The following is a 21,478-nucleotide window of genomic DNA, read 5'->3' as shown; positions in this document are numbered from 1 at the left end:
TTTTCAGAACTCCTCATTTTTTTATTTATTCATAGGATGAACTTTCTGATTGTTTTTCTTATGAAGGCTGGTTTTAATAAATAGTAATAGTTATTATATAGATTTATGCAGGCCAGAGTCAAAGTTTGAATCACTTGTTGGTGTGACTGTTGTGCATGTTGGGGCCTTGCGCTGTAGATACACCAGGCTCCTGACATATCCCCGAAAAGGGCAAAACTGTTGGGGGATCTCCGGACTGGTGCAGAAAGGCCCAATGAATGTGCCATAGCCCGGCTCTCTTTGAAGCACTCCAGGGAGGAGATCGTCCTTGACCGCTCCCACCGTCTGGATGACCTGCTGCTGGTCCGGGTCGGCCGCTCACCAGCCTACACTCCAACAGGCAGAAGGAAACCATCATGGCGGCGACGCGGGACACAGCAGTTGTGTCCTTTGAAGGCTTGCAAGTTGGCATTTATCAGGACAGCTCTCCCTCACCCTCCAATGCCACAGAGCCATGAAGCAAGCCACTGCCTTCCTCCGCGAGAAAGGAATTCGCTATTGGTAGGGCCACCCCTTCCGGATGGTCTTGGTGTGGAACCTGGAGACATATGCAATGCGGTCCATGGAGGAGGCACAGCCCATGATGGGGTTTGACCTAGATGCTGAGGGGAGCAGTGGTTCTTCGGCGCAGCAGAACATGAAACAAAGAAGGCGTCGTCGGACAGGGAATGATGCTCGCTTGCAGCCTTCTGAGGTGGAGAGCCAAGGGGAATGGGAGGCACTCCTTCGGCAGCTGTAGGACTGCGTAGACCGTGGGGAGGGGCCGAAGAAATGACCTCTGCGCCAGGTCGCCCAGGGCACATCATCTCTGCTCGCTGTTTAGCTGAAGGCACCAGGATACCACATGAGCTGTCGCTCACCTGGCAGGGCTCCACCTTATGCTACTACCCTTGGGATATGGTGATGGCTAGCTGCCTGGCTTTGAACCGTTCCACTATGGTGATATCGTAGCCCACCTTCGGGCTTTTATTCTATTGTTAACTTCTTCACAGCTACTCTACTTCTCTAGTTCTTCTATTCTTCTCCATCTGTTGCGCACCTCTGGCGCGACCCACCTCCTGATATGGCATGGGGGCAATATGGGACTACGAGGGTCCCAGGGGGTATGGCACTCACTCTTTGTAAAAGTTCTGGTGGGGGGAGACACTGGGGTGGCTGTGGGCCCACCTCCCTTCGGCCGGCTTTGCCACCCCTTACTGTATATGCAAAAAAAACAATTGGGATGGGTATGTCCAGACGTGGGTCCCTTGCTCACTGTGCCACTAGATTCAAGCTAGCCTGGCTGATGAAGGGTAATACCCAGAAACCAGTCCCAGGATGCTTGTTTCTGGTCCAGGGAGGACCTGGCTTGGCAGATCGGTCTGGACTGCTCCCATGAGGCACAGGGTCAAGACTGATTTGCATATGGCTGGGTCTAAACTGAGGTGCATGGTGAGCAACAGAACAATGGATTTAACCCGGATCTCTTGACTGGGGGTGAATGTATGATTTATTCAGCATTCCATCCATCATTTGTTTGCGTAGCACCCCTTACTTTATGACTGAGCCTCTTGTGGGGAGTCCGCTTTGGGCTTGTGCCATCCCAGACACACAACACGATCAGGCCTTCCCCCGGCACGACCGCGTTGGGTCTTCTTTTCTTCCCCTCAACAGCTACCTTCTCCTCTCTCTGGCATGGGGCCTGTGGGATTGGATCTCCACCTTCCTTGGGGAGTGGGTCCCTCTTGCCAAGCGTGCATGCTTGCTTGCTTGCTTCTTCCTCCATGGCTCCACTTAGGGTCTCGCTATTGAGCCTCAATGTGCAGGGCTTTAGTGGACCAGTGAAACAGTGTGCACTTCTTACCCTCCTTAGGGATGACCAGTGTGATATTTGCATGCTACAAGAGACGCACTTACTGCCAACAGACTTGAAAAGCCTTCGGTACCAATATTTTGACCGCCAGTATTTTTCATCCATGCCCGAGAAGGTGGCAATTCTATTTGCAACAAGCTTCTCCGAAAGGGGGTTGGGGACTCAGGTGGAAGTGCCCAGGAGACTGTTTGCCCTGCAGGTGGTGATTGGGGGTCATAAATATATGCTTGCATCTATATACAGCCCAAACAACCAGCAGGAAGCGTTCCTCAAGGCTGCCCAAAGCAGTGTTTTAGTATCTCCAGATGAAGACCTACTAGTGGGGGGGTGACTTTACCATAGTTGTCAACCCTCAGCTGGACAGGTCCATACAAAGGGTGGGGCATGCCGTTGCAATTTCTGACTCCATGAGACAGTGGCTGACTGAGGTGGACCTAGCAGACATATAGCGTCAACGTAACCCAAATGCCAGGGAATACACATGACACAAACATAAAGGAGGTACAGACGTCCATACAGACCTACTTGGACTCCAATGACGATGGCCTTTCCCCTGCCACCCTGTTGTTGGACACTTTAAAAACAGTGATTCGGGAACAGTTCATTGTGACAGTGGCTAGGCTGGATAAAGATAGGAGGGTTAAACAGGAGCAACTGGAGCCACGGATCAAGAAATTAGAGGGGGTACATCAGCACATGGGCTCTTTTCAATCTAGACGCCAGCTCACAATGCGTGAAAACAACTGAAAGAACTGGACTTTGACCATGCAGAGTACTCACTCTTGCGTACCAAGCATCTCGATAACAAAGGAGGGGTGAAGGGGGGGGGGGGGGGGCGGGGGAACAGAGCTGGGATCCTCTTGGTACACCAACGTCGAGCCCAGACAGCAGTGCGCCCGAATGCGGAGATCGAGGGACCCCAGAGAGAGAAACTGCGGACGGATGACCTCATCGTAGGAGAATCTGTACTTCGCCTACTCCTTTAGTGAGGAAGCGGAGGCGGCCTAAGTAGAGCGGGCCAAGTGACCTCTCTGCCTGGACCAGAGGGAGGCAAATTAGACAGACATCCAACCTGAAGAGGTGATGCAAGCCATCCAAGGGCTCCCTATGGGCAAATCGCCCAGCGAGTAAGGTTTCTCTTCCGACTTCTATAAAATGTTTGTGCCCAGTCTTGTTCCACTGCTTACGCATTTCTTTAATTCGTTTAGCGACTCTGGCGTTCTTGCCCCTTCCAAGCACATGGCTGCTTTTGTGGTCATACTGAAGCTGGGTAAGGACCCGGCGAGGTATGCCTCCTACCGCCCCATCTCCCTCCTAAATGTTGAATTAAAATTTTTACTAGCATCCTGGCTGCCCGCCTGGCGCCCTACATGCAGGGCTTCATAGACCCTGACCAATCTGGCTTCATTACGGAGCTGCAGCGATGGGACCAGGCGATAGTGCCACCTCCTCAACAAGGTCCAGTGCTCACAGATGCCAGCCTTGCTCCTAACGGTTGACGCCGAGAAGGCTTTTGACCGGGTCCACTGACCCAATTTACAGCTCGCCCTGGCTAGATTTGGCCTGGGTGCGAGGTTAATGGGCTGAGTGAGCTGTACCTATAATGAGACGGAGGTACGGGTCAGGGTGAACAGTGTCACCTCCTGCCCCTTTAAGATATTGAGGAGTAACCGTCAGGGGTGCCCCTTTGCTCTATATATGGAGCCCTTTCAAGAGTATATTCACCATCACGGCTCGTATACCAGAATCAGCATGGGTGACAGGGAACATGGATCTCCTTTTATGCCGACGTCGTGCTCTTCATCACTTAGGCACCTACCTCCTTGCCTCCCCTTCTGCGGGAGACAGAGGATTTTAGTCTCAGCTGGACTATCCCTAGGGCCAAACAGACACTCCTGGCAACTGGGTTTCCAATTCACCTGGGCACCGAATGGGGTGGCCTATCAGGGCTTACAGGTTTTTCCCACGACTGAACGAACATCTCGGGATAACTACTCCACCCTCCTGGCTAACACCCAGATGGAACTCGCGGCCTGGAAAAAACTTAGGCTATTGTGGCTTGGGAGACCTTAAGCCCCTGCATCTTGCATGTGATGCAGACCCTCCCGCTGCAGCCTCCTCTACTGGTTTTGGTCAAATTACAACACCTCATGGTTGACTTTATCTGGGGAGGGAATAGAGCCCGAAAGGCTCGTTCTCAACAATACTTGAAACAGGAAGACGGGGGCCTGGGAGTTCCACACCTGGAGAGATATTATCAAGCAGCCCAGCTGTGTTATATGGTTGAATGGTAAAGGTTTGCCTTGGAGAAATACTGGTGCTACCGTGATCGAGCAGTCGCAGGCATCCACATCTAGAAGGTGCCCTGACTACCTAAACAGCACCGACCAGCTGGAGTCCACATCTCACCGGTCCTTAGGGCCATGCGGAGTATGTGGGACAAAGCACAAGAGCCCGACGTATTTCTAACCACACGTCCCCTCTGGCTCCTTTTATAGGCCATCCGGAATTCCTCCAGGCCAGGAAGGGTGATGGGTACATCAAATGGCAGGAAGCCAACTGCAAGAGAATTGGAGAGCTCTTTGATGTTGATGGGATGATGGACTTTGCCTGGCATTGTACACAGAGCCAGGGCCTCCTCCTGCAGCACTGCTGGGAAACAAATGTTCCTCAAATAGCACACTACTGGTACTATACTCCATTAGGGTGGCTCGTTGGAAGCCTTGGGATGGTTCGCACAATGATGGTTCTGCTGCGGCCGAGAAGTGACTCTCTTGCATGTGTTGTGGCACTGTCTGAACTGTAAAAACAAACATACCCAGGTTTCCGGGCTACGTATAACAGGGGCTCCTGGACATCTTAACTTATTCTCTCAGGTCGTACCTGGGAGGGGAATTACCCTGGCTTTGGGAGCTGCCAAGCAGGTGCTGCTCTCTAAGTGGGAGACTGAATGGCTCCATACCAGACTGGACTGGCTACATAGGCTGTGGGAAGTGGTGGGCATCGAGAAACTAACAGCAAGCAAATCGCACACACTCCCCCGCTTTATTAAGATATGGGGTTCCACTAAAGGATTTCTGGAGCTGAATTCACTGTACTTACATGCCAGAGCAGCATATTCTTCGACTGGGGTTCCTCCGGTGACTGAACGCCACAACCCACTGGGTCAGGTTTAGATCGCAGAGGGGGAACACTGCACTCCCCTGACCACTTGCTTCTATTGTTGGATGTCAAGGTTTTCTCTCTGCTTCTTTTTTTCTCAACTGTTTCCTACGCTGTCCCTCTTTAGCTCCATCTACTGTGGTATCACCCCACCGGCCAATGAATGTAGGTAGTGGCTCATTTTTTCTTTACAAAACCAATATGAAGATATAAAACCATAAAACACTCCAGGGTCAATTCCACCTTCTGGCCGAGCAGGGCTGGAGAGAGCCATCGAACAGCATGTCCATTAGGGGCACCTAGAGGTCTCTGGAGAAGCCTGTGGCATCTCATCCATGTGTGATGCCTCAACACCACGCTTATCCCAGTAGCCATTCTCAGGCAATTAGTAGTGTCCAGATCGGAGCAGATAACAAATTTGGTTGCACCCTTGCATCCAGGATGGTTTAAGCCAAGGAAACTCATACGTTTTCTAGAACTGCTGCTAAGATCTCACCATGTCCCAGAGTGTGTGATTAACTAAGGAGGCAGCTGGTGTGGCCAATCTCAAGGCTAGACAAGCCGATTAGAACGGTCTTTTGTGCAATGTTTCGATCTGATTGAACTATATAAAAAGAAGTTGTTGGAAAGGTGTTTGTTGGATGCTGGGTTGAAATTTCAGGTTCGCCTGGAGATGGTCCTTGGCAACGAGCGACCTATCAATTTACTGGAGGTCTAGAACATAGCTTTGCCCACGTTCCTATGAGTGCAGCAGTGAAGGCCTTATTAAAAGGAAGAGGTTCTGTAGGTGACTGGTCAGGCTGAAGAACCTCACGAAGCACACTGGTTTTAACCTGCATAGTAGAGAGGTGAAGGTCAAGGATTTTGGCAGATGTTCTAATAACAGTTACAAAAGATGTGCTTTCTTCTGTAGCTGGTCCAGGGAGAACACCAATTTAGTATTGGGTGATATGTCCAACCCACTGGCATCTGTAAGTCCATGTAGCAATAATCACCATCATAGGGTGGGGCAACCTCATCCCCATCTTCCCAACTGTCATCTGTATAGGGTTTGCACTGATAGAATTCTCAACTAAATAGTTGATGCACTGTCTGTGCATGACTGCAAAGTAATGGCAGTGGTACAGTGTGGGAATCAGAGGGATTAAATATTGGCTGCACCCCATCAGGATCTAGGTGCAGCCTTGGTTAAGGTCTAGATAAATTTGTCTTGGAGTCAAGAACGGGATAGATGTGGATCCTCCTCCACTGCCATCGGCATACGTGTTGACTTTCAAAGGGCTAGTACAGATTTCTGAGTAGAACTCAAAGTTGGCACTGACACCACTGTGGAACCCAAAGAGGTTTGAAAGGCACGGATGGTGCCGAGGCAGGATTGGCTGGTGGTAACATGACTAGAGGCACCTGAAGATCCTTGAGGTCCAAAAGCACACTAGAGGGAACACAAGCAGCATGTCCTCTATAAAGTCTTCAACATCACTGACGAACCTGGGATTTCGGGGTGCATGAGGTAGAGAGTTGGAATCGGCTCCTCATTGGAATGGGAGCAAAACCTGGAGGCATGGAGACACTCTTGCTGCCTTCTCAGGAGATAAAGAGTGATAGGAAGGGGTCACGTCTCACTTGGACTTCTTTGGTTTCTTTTTGGACTTACCTACAGACTTTGACAGTGAAACCTACACAGAGAAAGAATTCCGAATTGGTGCACCCTCTCGACTTCAACCCAAAGCATGACCTGCATGGAGCCTTGCAGTCTTTTGCCACATTTAGCTTGGCTTCACATTCATGGATGGCCTTTGGGTTCATGTGGGCACAGTTGTCATAAGCCTTGGAATCAAGCATGGAAACCAAACCTCAGAAGAACACCTCATGGGGATCTGTCACAGACATCAGTTTGCAACAGTCATTACAAGTTTTAAACCCTGTAGTCTTTGGGGCTCACACTTTCCTTTACACACTGGAACATTCTGAAAGAAGTTATTCTGTTCAATGAAAGAAGAAAAGAGGAGCAGACTCTGGATCTGCGTCTGAAGGCATAGTAGGAAAGGAACGGATGTCAGTGAACGCAGGTGGGGTTTGTATGCCGCTCCCTTCATTACTTCCAGCGCAGAACAACATTGGTGTGGAGATGCACAGAACCACCCACCAGTGTTCAGGAGCACTGCTCTTTGAGTTTCTAAGTTTATTCACAAGGTGAGGAAACAGCCGTTCAAAGCATTCAACCGAATGTATTTACATGTAAATAGGTCTTCAAGTTTGTGTGGAGGTAAGACTCTGTAGCCTCAGAGTTGAGTGAGTTGGGAAAAATAACGTGTTCACTTATGCCATGCCTAATGTACCAGGACCTCTGTTCTCATGATAGACAGTGGTATACACCAAACAAACCATTCTGAACTTGAGGCAAGTACCTGTAGTCTCATGTCATTAGAGCGAAGAGCACACTGTCTTGCTGTGTGTAAAAGGTGAGTACCAGAAGCCTCCCATCATGCACAAAGGAAATACCTGTGGCCTCATGCTGTGTGGTATGCCAGCCAGGATGAGCGAGCGCAGTTTTTCGGAGTGTGGCAACGACACATCAATTTTGTCCCACGTCAGGTCCCCCACATCATGGTTGTGTGTGAACTCCAGATGGGCCTGCCACCGGAGTCTTTGCTGGGGATCCTCAGTGAGGGGGACGCCCAGGAGCTTACTCGAGTCAGGCTCTGCACCATCTGCAAGAAAAGAGTACACTGTGGTTAAGTGGAAAAGTTGTTTCCTGAAAGTTAAGCCCTGGCTAGGTTTATGGTGTGAAGGTCTCCAGCTAGGAAGAGGCAGGGCTCAATATAAGATGGATATGAAAAGTGTCCACAAGCCTGCAGGCACTATACTCCCTAAAGAGTTCGATTCACAAGGATCAGACATCTGAAGGCTGAAAGTTTGCACTAGCCCCAGGAATTTGATCATGCTGCAGTTTACAAACAGATTTCTTCAGTGGGAATGACTAGTATATTTTAAACTAGGGTCCAAAAACAATCCCCTCCAAAAGAAGACAACTTCTTGAAATAGAAGTCTTTCGAGTAGTCTAGTATATTTTCCTAAGCCATGAATTTATGGAAATCCCAAACACAGGATGAACTGCTCAGTAAAACAAAATTCCCTCTCTTCCCGCTGTAAAAATTTGCAGTGAGATTAGGAAGAGACCACATATTCACCAGGATTAGAGCATATTCTGGAGACAGAATTATAGTCAGTTTTCACTCTTTGAAAAATGTTATTTTGGGGTATGCGGGGTGGGAAAGGAGTCGCATCACACCTGATTATCTCCTCAAGGAGGAATGTCCCCGAAAATTACACTGTGAAGGCATGAGATAGGATGGAGAGGTTACTAGTAGGATCACCTTGTTTCGTTAAAGGCATTTTAGGACTAGAAAGCTTGTGAGCCTGGAGTCAGTCCATGGCTGGGCACAGTGACAGCAATCCTAATCATTAATGGCCCCTAGAGAATGGGTTTTATTCTGGCCCTGTGTTGTGAGAGAACACAGAAAAAAAGAAGCTTTTTGTTCTGAGCTTATCAACATTTGAGATCTTTGGGGAGGAGCAAAGGGAGTGTGTAGTCTTAGCCCTTCTCCGGTTACGTGAAAGCAGGGCTGCAGTAAAACAGACAATGGCATAGGCCTACGACATCCAATTCACATCGCGGAGAGCTGGATCCATGCCACATTTGCCGGTTAACCACACAAGTTAAAGTTACATAAAATGAATATTAGCAGAAATCATTTCTATAGCAAGCGGTTTTCCTAAAAATGTTCCTATAACATGAATGCGGCCCCCCATGCTTACTTTGGACGCCAACTATTCAGATATATTAACTAACTGACTAAAATATCCACCACTGAAATTACTTTCACATTTCACTATACTAATTTACCCCTAACCCTTTATGGGTTCTGGAGTAGCCTGCTACTCGCCGCAAAAACGATCCAACATCTCATAAGGAGTAGCAAGCGCTGTATAAACTCAAACCTTTTCCCTAGTCTATCCGTCCAGTATCCTTCTTAGTAAAAAAAAATGACTAACATATCCACCACTTGACTTTACTAATTCACCATTACTCCTTTATGGGCTCCGGAGTAGCGTGCTACTCACCGAAAAAATGCTTGGACACCTCGTCAAGGGTAGTAAGCGCTATATAAATGTAATTACAATATTGCACTGAATTGTTGCCTTGCAGACACTTCACACTATTCTAAGACACTTTAGGCACACAGAAATGACAAACCAAAGGATATCTAAACAGTCACAGAGAGCCGAGTGAATGCCACACGTTGAGTGATATGCACTAGGAAATGAGCTCTCCTAGGGACCATAAACCACACCTGCTGACCACCTAAAGGCCACAGACACCCAGGTTCTATATGTATGTGAGCTACATGGAACTAGGGACACAAACATGTGTGTGGGTTTCAATCTGAGGCTCCTCCGAGTGAAAACGTCTGGACCTGGAGACTGGATAGCGCAAACATGCTACAGTGGAGGCTGTGGTCAGTGCAGGGTCAAGGCTCATCTTAAGCCAAGTTGGACTTCGACAGCTAAAGTATAGATGTGATACACTAACCTACAGAGAGATCTAGTTTTAATATCAGTCTAGCCTCTGCTTGGCAGAGCGGATATTGGAATTGTTAATTTCTTCTGGTTTGGCAATAAGTGCAGAACAAGACTCAGCACATATGGGGATCCTTGTGTGCCTGCACATTTTAACTATTTCCAGCGTATCACTCCAGAAAAATCAGAGCTTAGCTCCTAGAATGCATGCAAATCGAAGTACTAACACTTCCTTGGGCTTGCAAGACTGAATGCTCTCCAATATATATACACTGAACAGTCATATTGTGGGCAGATGTAAGGGAAATACAAGGCTATAAGTGCAGCATATATGAGCAATTTCAATAAATAAGTTATACAGCCATGTAGGAGTTAACATCTGGGAAGGTGAGTGAGCATAATTTTTTTTTTTTTTTTTAAATTTTTGTAAACCTTTATTCGTGCATATTAAGAGGACAAATACGGGCCTACAACCTTCAGGCCGGCCACGATACAGTTAAGCACTGATTCAAACATTACAGCCCCTGCGTTCCGACGGTCAAGATTAGCGACGATTTACGAGATATACACTGGAGAGAACCTTGACGCCAGGGGGAGGAGAAGTGAAGGTTAATTTTAAAGTTTTTTCAAAATAATTGTAGCAAGGAAAAAGTCAGTGAAGAGTAAGAACCAAGGAGATTCGAGTCCGCACAATATCTTCACCAAACAGGAGAGCGGCAGCATCAATAAAACAGCAATGAAGTAAAATCTCAGGCAGTGAGGCAATGCAGTTGTATAACAGGATAGTCACTTGAGCAGTTACGCACCCCTCCAGTGCCGCCCTCCCTCTGTCAACCCCACACCCGGACCCAGAATCGAAACAAGTATAGCGCAGAAACATAAAAAGAAAAAAAGGCCCATAGAACTAATCAGAACAGTAATTACCCCCCCACCCTACACCAATGCGGAGGCTACGGCCTGCCCCCCACCCCAGCATAGTGCCTGTCGCCCAATAAACCCGAAATATAGACAAGAGAGAGAGTAGGAATAAAGTAAAGAAAGAGAAGAAAACATCACACACATAATAAAGGGGGTGAGAAAAGAATAGAACTATTCTAATCTAAACTCCCAAAAAGAAGAAAGTGGGGAGGAGCCTACGTATTTTCAGAGCGCCCTAAACCCTCGGCCATCTATGACTTCCACACACTGAGAACCCACTACCCCAGAAACGGTCTTGTGGAAATGAAGTATCGCAGCATTTTAAATGAAGGAAGACAGATCGCGACGAGTGCACACAGCATATACACACAGTTCCAGTCCCAGTCCAGCCCATCCGTGAAGCCATGGCGGTAAAAAACAGTCTAGCCCTGGCCCGATCTCGGGCTTGAGACTAAGCCAGCCCCTGCATGAAAGCCCCACCTCCCGTACAGACAAAGACAATATGGCCGCTGTGGAGAAGATGGTGAAGAAGGATCACAAAACGGCCACCGACCAGCTGCAGAGGTCTCCTCGTCCACCACATAAAGTCCGGCCATGGCATGTAATGTACAGGAGTCCCGCAGAAAGGAGGCAGTAGGCCACCGTAAACGATTCACCAAAGATGTTAGGTGCTTCCCTGCAGGATACTCTTGCAATCGCGGTGAGGCAGGCAACAACGAAGCAGGTAGCAATGGACGGGGATACAAAGTATCCGATGTTGAGCTTGAAAGCAATTGATCCTGGGTGCCGGGAAAGCCAGTTGCAGGCACCAGTACAGCACAATCACACACAGGCATTGGCAGGCCCACGCCGTGTTGAGGACAGTCGGAGTGCTCACTTCTCGCAGCCGACAGCATAGAGTCAAACTGCTCACACAGCGCCGTAAAGCCAGCACACATTTGTAGACGAAAGTCCCGTAAGGCAGCCAGAATGGAGCCGCGTGTCAGCGGAGGCTGCACCCCCACGTCGGCAGCAATCAGGGAAGGCACAGTGAAGCTGGTGTCTGGTGGAGGGAGGGCGAAGCAGGCATTGGGCAAAACCGGAGTATCACCCCCCCGCCGCGAGCAGGCAAACAACGCCATGTTTCACCGGTGAACGGTACAATGGCCGGGGGGGGGGGGGGAATCGTAGCAAGGAATTAGTTCCCCTCCGGATTGCGCCGCAAAAGGGATAGCCAACAGTCGCCTCCCTTCCCTCGGGTCCTCTGTGAAACTGACTAGGCAATAGAAGAAGGGGGTCGGCAGTTCCCACAACTCGGTCCACAATTCGAGGCAGGAGACCCGATGCACCGGGGCTTATCGTACCGCCCCAGCTCTTCAGGCGCAGGGTGCAGGAGATGTCTGGCCGTCCCCCACAGGCTCAGCTGGCAACAGTCCGTGGTGGGAGGTGAGGTTGGGACCGCGCGGCTCAGGTTGGCACTAGCGGGTCCGGTGACTGTGGAGTCCTCAGCGGGCCGTCAGAGGCAACAATGGAGCAGGGGTCCAGGGCGGAGAACAAAAACACCAATAACTCCGGCATCCGGGCGGGCTGGAACTCAGGGAAAGCGGCGGCGTAGACAGCGCGTCGTCGCACACGTTGCACCTCGAAAATCAACGAGGATAGGATTCAGGATGATAGTCCGAGGCCAAGGGCCGACGGAGCCGGGCGCTCAAGCGTCTGCTCCGGTCGCCATCTTGGCTCCTCCTCCGTGAGCATAATTTTTATGTTCACTAGTAAGTCACCAACTCTCCGCATGCCACACTGAGCTTAGACCCATAAATATGAACCTAATTTTGGTGTTCGTCCAAACTGGCAGGGTGGTGGGCAGAGATTGAGAGTTAATGATTGATTGACTGCACCAAAGTTACCTACATAAATATGTGACAAATATGTATGTAGCAGCCTTGTTTGTTGCAATATTTCAAAACATGGGGCCGGACCCCATGCTGATTTTCTACAGAAGCGAGGTAGGTTCCAGGTCCAGCCTGAAATCAAAGGATCAATGATGTAGGTAGGCCACACACTATGCCACTCTACTAAAAAGACCTGCCATATGCAAATCAGTCTTTTACTGCTACAACAGAACAGCCCACCCCAAACTGTCATGTCAGGTCTGCTCCAGATGGGAACACGAGTGCCCCCAGACCAGTTAACCTTGATGGTGATACACAGCTTAAGTCTTGAGGAACAGAACCTAAATCATTGCAAATTCCATTACATTTAGGGTATTATTTAATCAAGATGATGGAAGAACGCTTGAATTAATCAGAGGGAACCTAGCATGTCAGTTCAGGCTAGACTGTTCCCGTAAGAGGATGACCTGGGTTGATTTGCCTATGGCTGTTTCCTGTCTGAGGTGGCACGGTCAGCAAAAAAACTGGACCGCGGCTCCAAGTAATTACTAGAGGCTGAGATTAATCCAAGCATTTCACCCATCACTCCTGTTTTCCCCTATGGGATGGCGAATGAGCCACTAGAGGTGACTTGCAAGAAGGAGAAGAGATACTGTATAGGCAATGCTGCTGTGGAGGGATGTCAAACACCAAGCATTGTGTATTTATCTCCCAGCTAATGTTAGTGCTTATTTGCATTAAAGAAACAAACAAACAAACAAAGTGAAGAACTTTAAAAAGGCACTGGATAGGATGATGCTGGAAGAGTTAACTGTGGGTCGAGTGACTTGCTTCATCTCTCTGCACTCCTTATGTAAACTAATGTTATTTTGTTATACCAAAAGCAGTCTAATAGCAGAAGCAACATCATCTTGGTGGAGATACTGTATTTGCCTGACAGGTATAAGACTAAGGACGGAGAGGGTAAGGGCAGAGAGGCAAATGGCAGAGAGGGTAAAGATGTCTTCATGTGGCTTCTTCATTGTTTGGGCCACTTACAGTCTGAAAGTGTAGAGTGACCAAAACTCTGCTCTTTTCCTCTGACCATTGTCTTTTATCTCTTACTTCTGCTCTCCATTTTTCCCCACTGAGCCAAACACTACAATGCTTCGCCTCAGCTGTCTATGTCTCTACTGCATAGTTATCCATCTAAATAATTTACATTTACTTGGATTGTATATAACCTCTTCTAGATTCTCCACACACCCACCGCTGTGGCCTCTATCTTAATATTTTATGAACTCCTGTGTTGCACCTTAAAAGGTCCTTAGCTAACTCACAGAACCACTAGTTCTGTGGAGACTATTGTGCTCCATGCTGGGTCCCCGTGTGGTAATTTCGGATTTCTTTACAGTACATGGGGTTTGGCTTCTACTGCTTAGGAGGAGAATGTTTAATAGTAGTTATTGGTAGTTTAGCAGCACCTCCATGGGGAGGGCTTCTGTCACTCCTGGATTAACTCCATACAGAATTTCTTAACAGCGCCCCCAGGAGCTGTGTTTCTGTCTTTCCAGGGCAGACTTAAAAACTTGCACTGGTGGGAGCTCCTACCCTGTCCAGACATGCCAACCCATAAACAGGTTCCCAAAAAGTAGGCTGTTCATCAACAGCCATTTAGAATTTTGTACAGCAGTGAATACTTGGCTGATCTCAAAGTTGGGACACTAATTTCAGGTAATAGTGGTTTTATAGGCTTCCTATGAAGCTACCCTTACCCTCTTTTATCTCTTAATATTCCACTCACAGGCAACCACACACAGCAAAGTAGCTACTTACTCGACTATAAGGAAAGCAGTTTTGTCTGTCATCAAGGAGCAGTAAAGAAATATAGAAATGTTACAAAACAGCACAATGTATGGTTTGGTGAAGTATCGGCAACAGGTAGGACGACAGGCTGTCCAGAGAAACTGAAAATTAAGGGACTGACAGGGCTAGTGGTCAAGGTGGCAAACTCCAATGCAAACCTGTCCTAGCACAGCTCAGCATGCTCTATGGCCTTTATTTTACATACCTCATAATATTGGGGTTAGACCATGTGAACAAGTTACTTACCTTAGGTAAAAATATATCTATAAGAAACATAGGTTAGTTATAGATTCCTTACCTTAGAATTACCCCCAGGCGTAAGACTGGATCCGGAAAGTTTTTTCGTCAGAAGTACCTCTTTGCTTCGGAAGGTGGCATCGGTCGGCTCCGCGTTAGTCGTTGGCGTCGTGGCCACGGGATGATGTCGTGGTAGCTACTTAGACGCCGCCCTCGCACACTGACGTCAGTTCTGTACACGACTTTCCGCACCAGAAACGCAGAGCCATGCAAGACATTGACCACTGGTGCACAAAACTAGGGCCCTGAAAGGATGTCCTTAACCCTAGAAATTAGTTTGTAGTACGGGAAGGATAGGTGGGGCGGTAAGGAATATATAAACAACCTATGTTTCTTAAAGATATATTGTTACAGAAGGTAAGTAACTTCTTCATTTGAAAGAAACATGTTATAGATTCCTTACCTTAGAATAGATACCCCAGCAATACCAACCCCGGAGGTGGGTCTGCAAACTAATATTACACCAGAAAATCCTGGAGAACAGAACAGCCAAAGAAGCCGTCACTCTCTACTTGGCTGTCGAGGCAGTAGTGCTTTGGAAATGTGTGCAACAATACCCCCGAAGCTGCCTGACAGATGTCATTCAGAGGGACTCCTCGTCCCAAAGCAGTAGTGGCTGCCGTCGCCCTGGTGGAGTGGGCGCGTTGCCCCACTGGAGGCTCCTTTTTCGCCAGAGAATAACAGGCCTTGATACTCAAGGGAACCCATCGTGAGATAGTCTGCTTGTGTACGGCCGACCTTTTTTAGCACCCACGTAGGCCACAAAGAGTTGGTTGTTCACCCGGAACTGTTTGGTGCGATCCAGATAAAAGGAAAGCGCACGTTTTGAGGCCAGACAGTGGAGCTTCTCTTCCTCTTTTGAAGGATGTGGAGGCGGAAAGAAGGTAGGCAAAGTGATGGTGTTCCCAATGTGAAAAGCTGTGATGATTTTGGGAAGAAAGGAGGGACGAGGTCTAAGAACCACCTTGTCCGGATGAATAAACAGAAAGAGGGGCTTGGATGACAGAGCCTGTAGCTCACTCACTCTTCTGGCAGAGGTGATGGCCACCAGGTATGCAGTCTTAAGAGTTAAAAGTCTCAAAGGACAGTTATGAAGCGGCTCAAAAGGAGCGCACATTAAAAAAGTTCAAACAAAATTCAAGTCCCACTGAGGCATAACGAAGGGAATAGGAGGAAAAAGAGGAGTTATGCCCTTCAAGAAACGACTTACAACTGGGGACTTGAAAAGTGAAGGCTGATCAGGCAGTCAAAGAAAAGCAGAAATGGCTGAAAGATGGCCCTTGATAGTGCCCAAAGCAGAACCTTGCTGGGTCAAAGAGAGAAGGAACAAAAGAACCCCAGAAAGAGGGGCAGAAAGGTGATCCACAGCTTTTGCTGTGCACCATGGCCCAAATTTGTTCCACCGGCTAGCGTATACTGTCTTAGTGGAGGGAGGCCTGGCTGCCAAGATTACATCATAAACTTCGGGAGGCAAGTCAAATGCCGTCAACTGCCGCCGCTCAATCTCCACGCAAGGAGGTGGAGGCTGGACAGGTCCGGGTTGAGAACCGTCCCCTGCTGCTGCGACATAAGATCCTCCCGAAGAGGCAGTCGGATCAAAGGATCGATGGCCATGTTGAGCAGCTCGGGATACCTGACTCTGTGCCCAATCCAGAGCCACAAGAATGACTTGGGTCCAGTCGCACCTGATCTTCTTCAGCACTCTTGGCAGAAGTGGTATAGGCGGAAAGGCGTACAACAGACCACAACTCCACTCCCAACGAAAATCGCCGCCAAGCGAGTGCCACCTTGGAAATTCCAAAACGCAGAATTGCTGACATTGCACGTTCTCTTCTGTGGTGAATAGATCTAACAAAGGCTTTCACCACTGTAGAAAGAGACCTTGAACCAGGTCCGATTGAAGATGCCATTTGTGATCCATCATGCACCTGCGGCTGAGTTCGTCCGCCCTGGCCTTCAGAGAACCTGCCAGGTGTTGAACCACCAAGGATATGCCCTGATGTTCCAGCCATGTCCAGAGGCACAGGGCCTCCTGACATAGGGTCCACAACTCCACACCGGCCTGTTTGTTGCAGTACCACATGGCGGTGGTGTTGTCCGTAAACACCTGCACCACTCTTCCCCGGACAGAGGGAAGGAATGCCTTCAGTGCAAGACGGATCACCCGAAGCTCCAGAAGGTTGATGTGGAGCTCGGACTACGCCGGAGACCAGAGGCCTATGATCTCCACCTCTCCGATGTGGCTGCCCCACCCCAGAAGGGATGCGTCCGTCACCACTGTGTGATCTGGTTGGGGAAGGGAGAGGGATCTGCTGTTGACCCAATCCTGGTTCGTGAGCCACCACTGCAATTGTTGTGTAGTGCCCTCTGAGATCTGGACACAATCGGACAGATTCCCCCGATGCTGCGCCCACTGGAACTTCAGGTCCCACTGCGGAGCCCGCATATGCCTTCTGGCATGATCGACATGCAGGAGGCCATTAGGCCCAGCAGACTCAGGGTCATTCTGACTGAGACCCGGGATAGAAGCTGAAAGATCGGAATCATAGCCCGAATATCCCGGACTCGCTGTTCGGGAGGATAAACCCGAAACTGCGTGTGTCCTGTACCGCTCCGATGAAGAGGAGCTTCTGAGAGGGAACCAGGTGTGACTTTGCCACATTGATGGAGAACCCCAGCGAATGCAGGATGTCGGCTGTTGTCTGGAGGTGGGAGACGACCATCTGGGGCGAGCCCGCATTCAACAGCCAGTCGTCTAGATAGGGGAACACTGGAACCCCTGATCTGCGTAGGTGAGCTACGACCACCGCCAACACTTTTGTGAACACCCGAGGGGCGCTGGTAAGGGCAAAGGGGAGAACAGTAAACTGAAAGTGCTCGTGGCCTACTGTGAACTGCAGGTAATGCCAGTTTGGCGTCAGGACGGAAATGTGGAAATAAGGGTCCTGCAAGTCTAACGCTACCAACCAGTCTCCAGGGTCGAGGGCAGATAAGACGTGAGCGAGCGTCAACATCTTCCACTTGAGCAGTTGACGTTCCTCAGATCCAAGACAGGACGCAGGCCCTTGTCATTCTTGGGTACCAGAAAGTAGTGGGAATAACAATCACAACCTACTTCTGGGACAGAAACCCGCTCAATGGCTCCCTTGGTCAAGAGGGCTGTGACTTCCTTTTGGAGAAGGCCCAGATTATCCTCCGACATATGGTGGTATTGCAGTGGCATGGCTGGAGGGGCAGCCTCGTAGGAGAGGGAGTAGCCCCTTCGGGCTATCTGCAAAACCCACCTGTCCAACGTGATGGTTTGCCAGTGGGGGAGGTGATAGCGAATCCTGCCACCCACTGGCGTTTGATAGGCCTGAAATGTCATACCAGGAAGGCTTGGAGGCTGCTGCAGAGGGGGGTTGGTAGACTGGCCTGCCTGCTGGCCCCCTGAACCACGACGGGGGTTACCACGGCCGCGCAAAGCTTGGGAAATCTGCTGCGGCCAGTAGCTCTGGGCGGAACGTAGTGGGGCACCCCTTCCATAGCCACGAAAGGGGAGAAAAGCAGACTGCGCTGGACAGTTGGAGAGGCCTAAGGACTTGGCCATAGCCCGTGAAACGCTCTAGAGCGTTGTCCGCTTTGTCACCAAAAAAAGGTGACGGCCATCAAAGGGCATGTCCATGAGGGTATTTTGGACATCCCCAGAAAAGCCAGTCGATCTCATCTAGGCGGAGCGTCGAAGGGCTATTGATGAGGAAATCGCCCAACCTAGAGAGTTGGCGGAATCCATCCCACAACGGATGGTAAACTTCACTGAATCCAACCCGGTGGCAACAGCCTGGGAGAGCACTGTCTGGGCCTCCTTCGGACACCGAGGCAGCACCTGCGCAACCGTCTCCCACACAGAGTGGAAATAACGACCCAATAGACATGCAGTGTTTACCGATCGCAGTCCTAAGCTGGCGGAAGAGAACATTTTCTTCCCAAGGTGGTCCAGTTTCTTGGATTCCCTTTCGGGGAGAGCGGTAGGGAATCAGCTCTTGGAAGTGAAGGCTTGGACCACTAAGCTCTCAGGGGTGGGGTGTTGGGAGAGGAAAGTGGGGTCGTCCGGAGCCGGGTGGTGGCGTTGGGCAATCATCCTATCCATTGGAGGCCTGTGTTGGGCCTGGACCAGGTGCCCAAAAGGATGTCAGTGAGGGTGTCATTAAAAGGCAGCAGGTGCTCCGAACAGCTCGCAGCCTGCTGAAGAACCTCAGTCAGGAAGTTAGTCCTCACCGCCACTGTAGGGAGCTCGAGGTTGAGAACCTCGGCCGGCCTACGCAACACCACTGCGTAAGATGCTCCCTCCTCCGTAGCCACGGTAGGTGGAGACAACATACCAAGGTCAGGGGAGGTGTCCAGACCACTGGTATCCCCCAGTTCCTCTCTCCAGTCCTGCTCAGACTCGGGCTGGTCAGTTAAAGGGTCACCTGACCTCTCCCAATCCTCCTCCTCATCCAATCTGGATGAAAAGGATCCCCGGGAGTGAACAAGGCAACAAAAATCCCTCGCGGCGCCGGTGCTGGGCGACGCCGGTCCGGCTCCGGGTCCACATCAGGATGGAGGCCGGGGTCAACGTCAGCCGGGGGCACGGCGGCCGTTTGCTGCGGAAGCAGTGCCGGAGGAAGCGGCGCAGGTGGAGGTGTAAGGAGGTCAACCGGCGCCGATCCAGATCCAGGCCTGGATCCAAGGAGGGCCTGCGGCGCTGGGGCCAGAGCCGCCGACGGAGAAGGCAGGCCCCCCACCCGAGTCCGCAGGGCCCAAAGGCACGCCGGGCAGGTTCGGGCTGCCCAAAGATGGCGTGCATCGTCTCATAGAACGTACAAAGCTGGGGAGGAGGAACTGCGGGTCCCGGAAAGGGAGGGAACTTCGGAGTAGACTCTTTGGTCTCCGCACGCGGCGCTGCAGGAGGGGGCACCGCCCACATCCCTCGTCGCGTCAGCCGACCGACGGGGAGAAGTCGAAGAGCGACGATGCTTTTTCGACTTCTTCTTGTGCTTCAACTTATCTGACCCCGAATGCGAAGACTTCGAAGATTTGGACCAATGGTGATGGCTCAGCGACTGGTCCCTCGACCTCAATCGTGACCGGACCTCGAATGGCACGGAGCAGACTGTCGACGCTCGAGCAGCTTTCAGGACCGCTCCCGCAAAGCCTTCGGAGCCATGGACCGGCAGTCCGAGCACAACTTGGGGTTGTGCTCGCGCTCCAGGTAAAAGAGGCACATGAGGTGCAGATCCGTAACCTACATCAGTCGGGAACAGGACCCGCAAACCTTGAAGCCGGGCATCCCTATGTGCACCAGGAGTTGGAGACTCGAAAAAGACAAAGCCGATCAAAAAAGTCAGTCAAAAAGTGACTTGAGGTACCGCTCTCTCCGGATCTACACTGTCTGGCGCGGAAAAAGAAAGCACTGACGTCAGCGCGCGAGGTCGTGTCTAAGTAGGTACCACGACGTCATCCCGACGACACAATGCCAACGACGAATGTGGAGCTGACAGATGCCACCTTCCGACGCGCAGAGGTACTGCCGACGAAAAAACTTTCCGGATCCAGTCTTACGCCTGGGGGTATTTCTAAGGTAAGGAATCTATAACTAACATGTTTCTTTCAGATACAAGCATTTCAGTTTTGGCAGTTAAGAAAAATGAGTCCTGGGCCAGGTTAACATATGGATTTGACCAGGAACCCACAATTTGATGAAGAGGCAGATTGGTATCGGATTAGAACTCCAGTCTTCTACATAAACTGCCGAAAGCTTACTCACTAGACCATGTCTCTACCACACTTAGGCATCACCAGCAGACTAAGGGCCTGATCTAGATCTCGGCGGACGGCTTACTCTGTCACAATGGTGGTGGATATCCTGTATGCCATAATATAAGGAAAATTCTATTTACTAGTATGCATCTGTTCTTGGCATGTAGAGCTGCAGAGTTACACACTGTGCACAGATCGCCACCTAGTGTTGGGCCCGGATGTTTGCAGTTGTTTTTGTCCTGAAATGTCTTTGGAAGTCACAAGATAGGTGACTCCTCCTTTGGATTACACTGCGCATGGGCATCGGCTCCATCCTTAAGATTGGTTTTCGCCAGCAGGGAAATTATGGAGTTTTGTAAGAAACAGGAAGGATGCTCATGTAAGCTGTATCTAATTAAGATAATACTGGAACAGATAAAGGTAGCCGGAGAGGCGGGTGGGCGTGTGTAACTCTGCAGCTCTACATGCCAAGAACAGATGCATACTGGTAAGTAGCATTTTCCGTTCGAGGCATATGAGCTGCAGATTACACACTGTGCATTAGAGGCGACCACCCGTATCAGTTGCAGTAGTTTGAAACAGTGTTTTGAGTACAGCCTGGCCCACAGTAGCTTGTTGTTTAGTTTGCACATCTAAACAATAGATGCAGATGTCATCTAAGGGAATGTTCCCTAAAAATGCCATTGAAGCCCTTATCTTTCTTGTAGAATGGGCTTTAGGAGGGATAAATAACATATGTTTAGCTTTGTGGTAGCAAATCTGTATGCATTTGACAATCCACCGAGATATCCCAGATTTTGATAAGGGGTTGCCTTTGTGAGATGGTGAAAAAGACACAAAAAGTTGTTTAGTTTTACGAAAAGGTTGTTTCTTTCAATGTAGTAAAGCAATGCTCTTTTGAAATCTCAGGTATGAAGAGCTCTTTCTGCGACTGTTTGTGGCTGCGAGAAGAATACGGGCAGCTCCACTGATTGATTGAGATGGAAGGGCGAAATGACTTTTGGAAGGAATTTAGGATTGGTTTGGAGAACAACCTTATTATGATGCATTTGCAGAAAAGGTTCTGGAATGGTCAATGCTTGTAGCTCACTGGGAGGCCCCATTAACCAAGTGAGAACAATGTTTAAATTCC

General features: G+C 49.7%; 1 protein-coding gene across 3 annotated transcripts in view; it reads right to left on the bottom strand.

Annotated features, from left to right (window-relative positions):
• The window catches only part of SGSM3 (small G protein signaling modulator 3), a 288,821-nt gene that overhangs the window by 125,129 nt on the left and 142,214 nt on the right, over nt 1–21,478 (bottom strand). For all 3 annotated transcript variants that reach the window (XM_086963472.1, XM_086963474.1, XM_086963473.1), the window contains one exon: nt 7,556–7,764. In XM_086963472.1, the coding sequence (XP_086819598.1) occupies nt 7,556–7,764 (209 nt within the window). The remainder of the gene's footprint in view (nt 1–7,555; nt 7,765–21,478) is intronic.

This window comes from Lissotriton vulgaris, chromosome 1_1 (assembly GCF_964263255.1).
Source record: "Lissotriton vulgaris chromosome 1_1, aLisVul1.2, whole genome shotgun sequence".
NCBI lineage: Eukaryota > Metazoa > Chordata > Amphibia > Caudata > Salamandridae > Lissotriton > Lissotriton vulgaris.
Note: the sequence above shows the minus strand (reverse complement) of the source record. Positions and strands in the feature narration are given on the sequence as shown.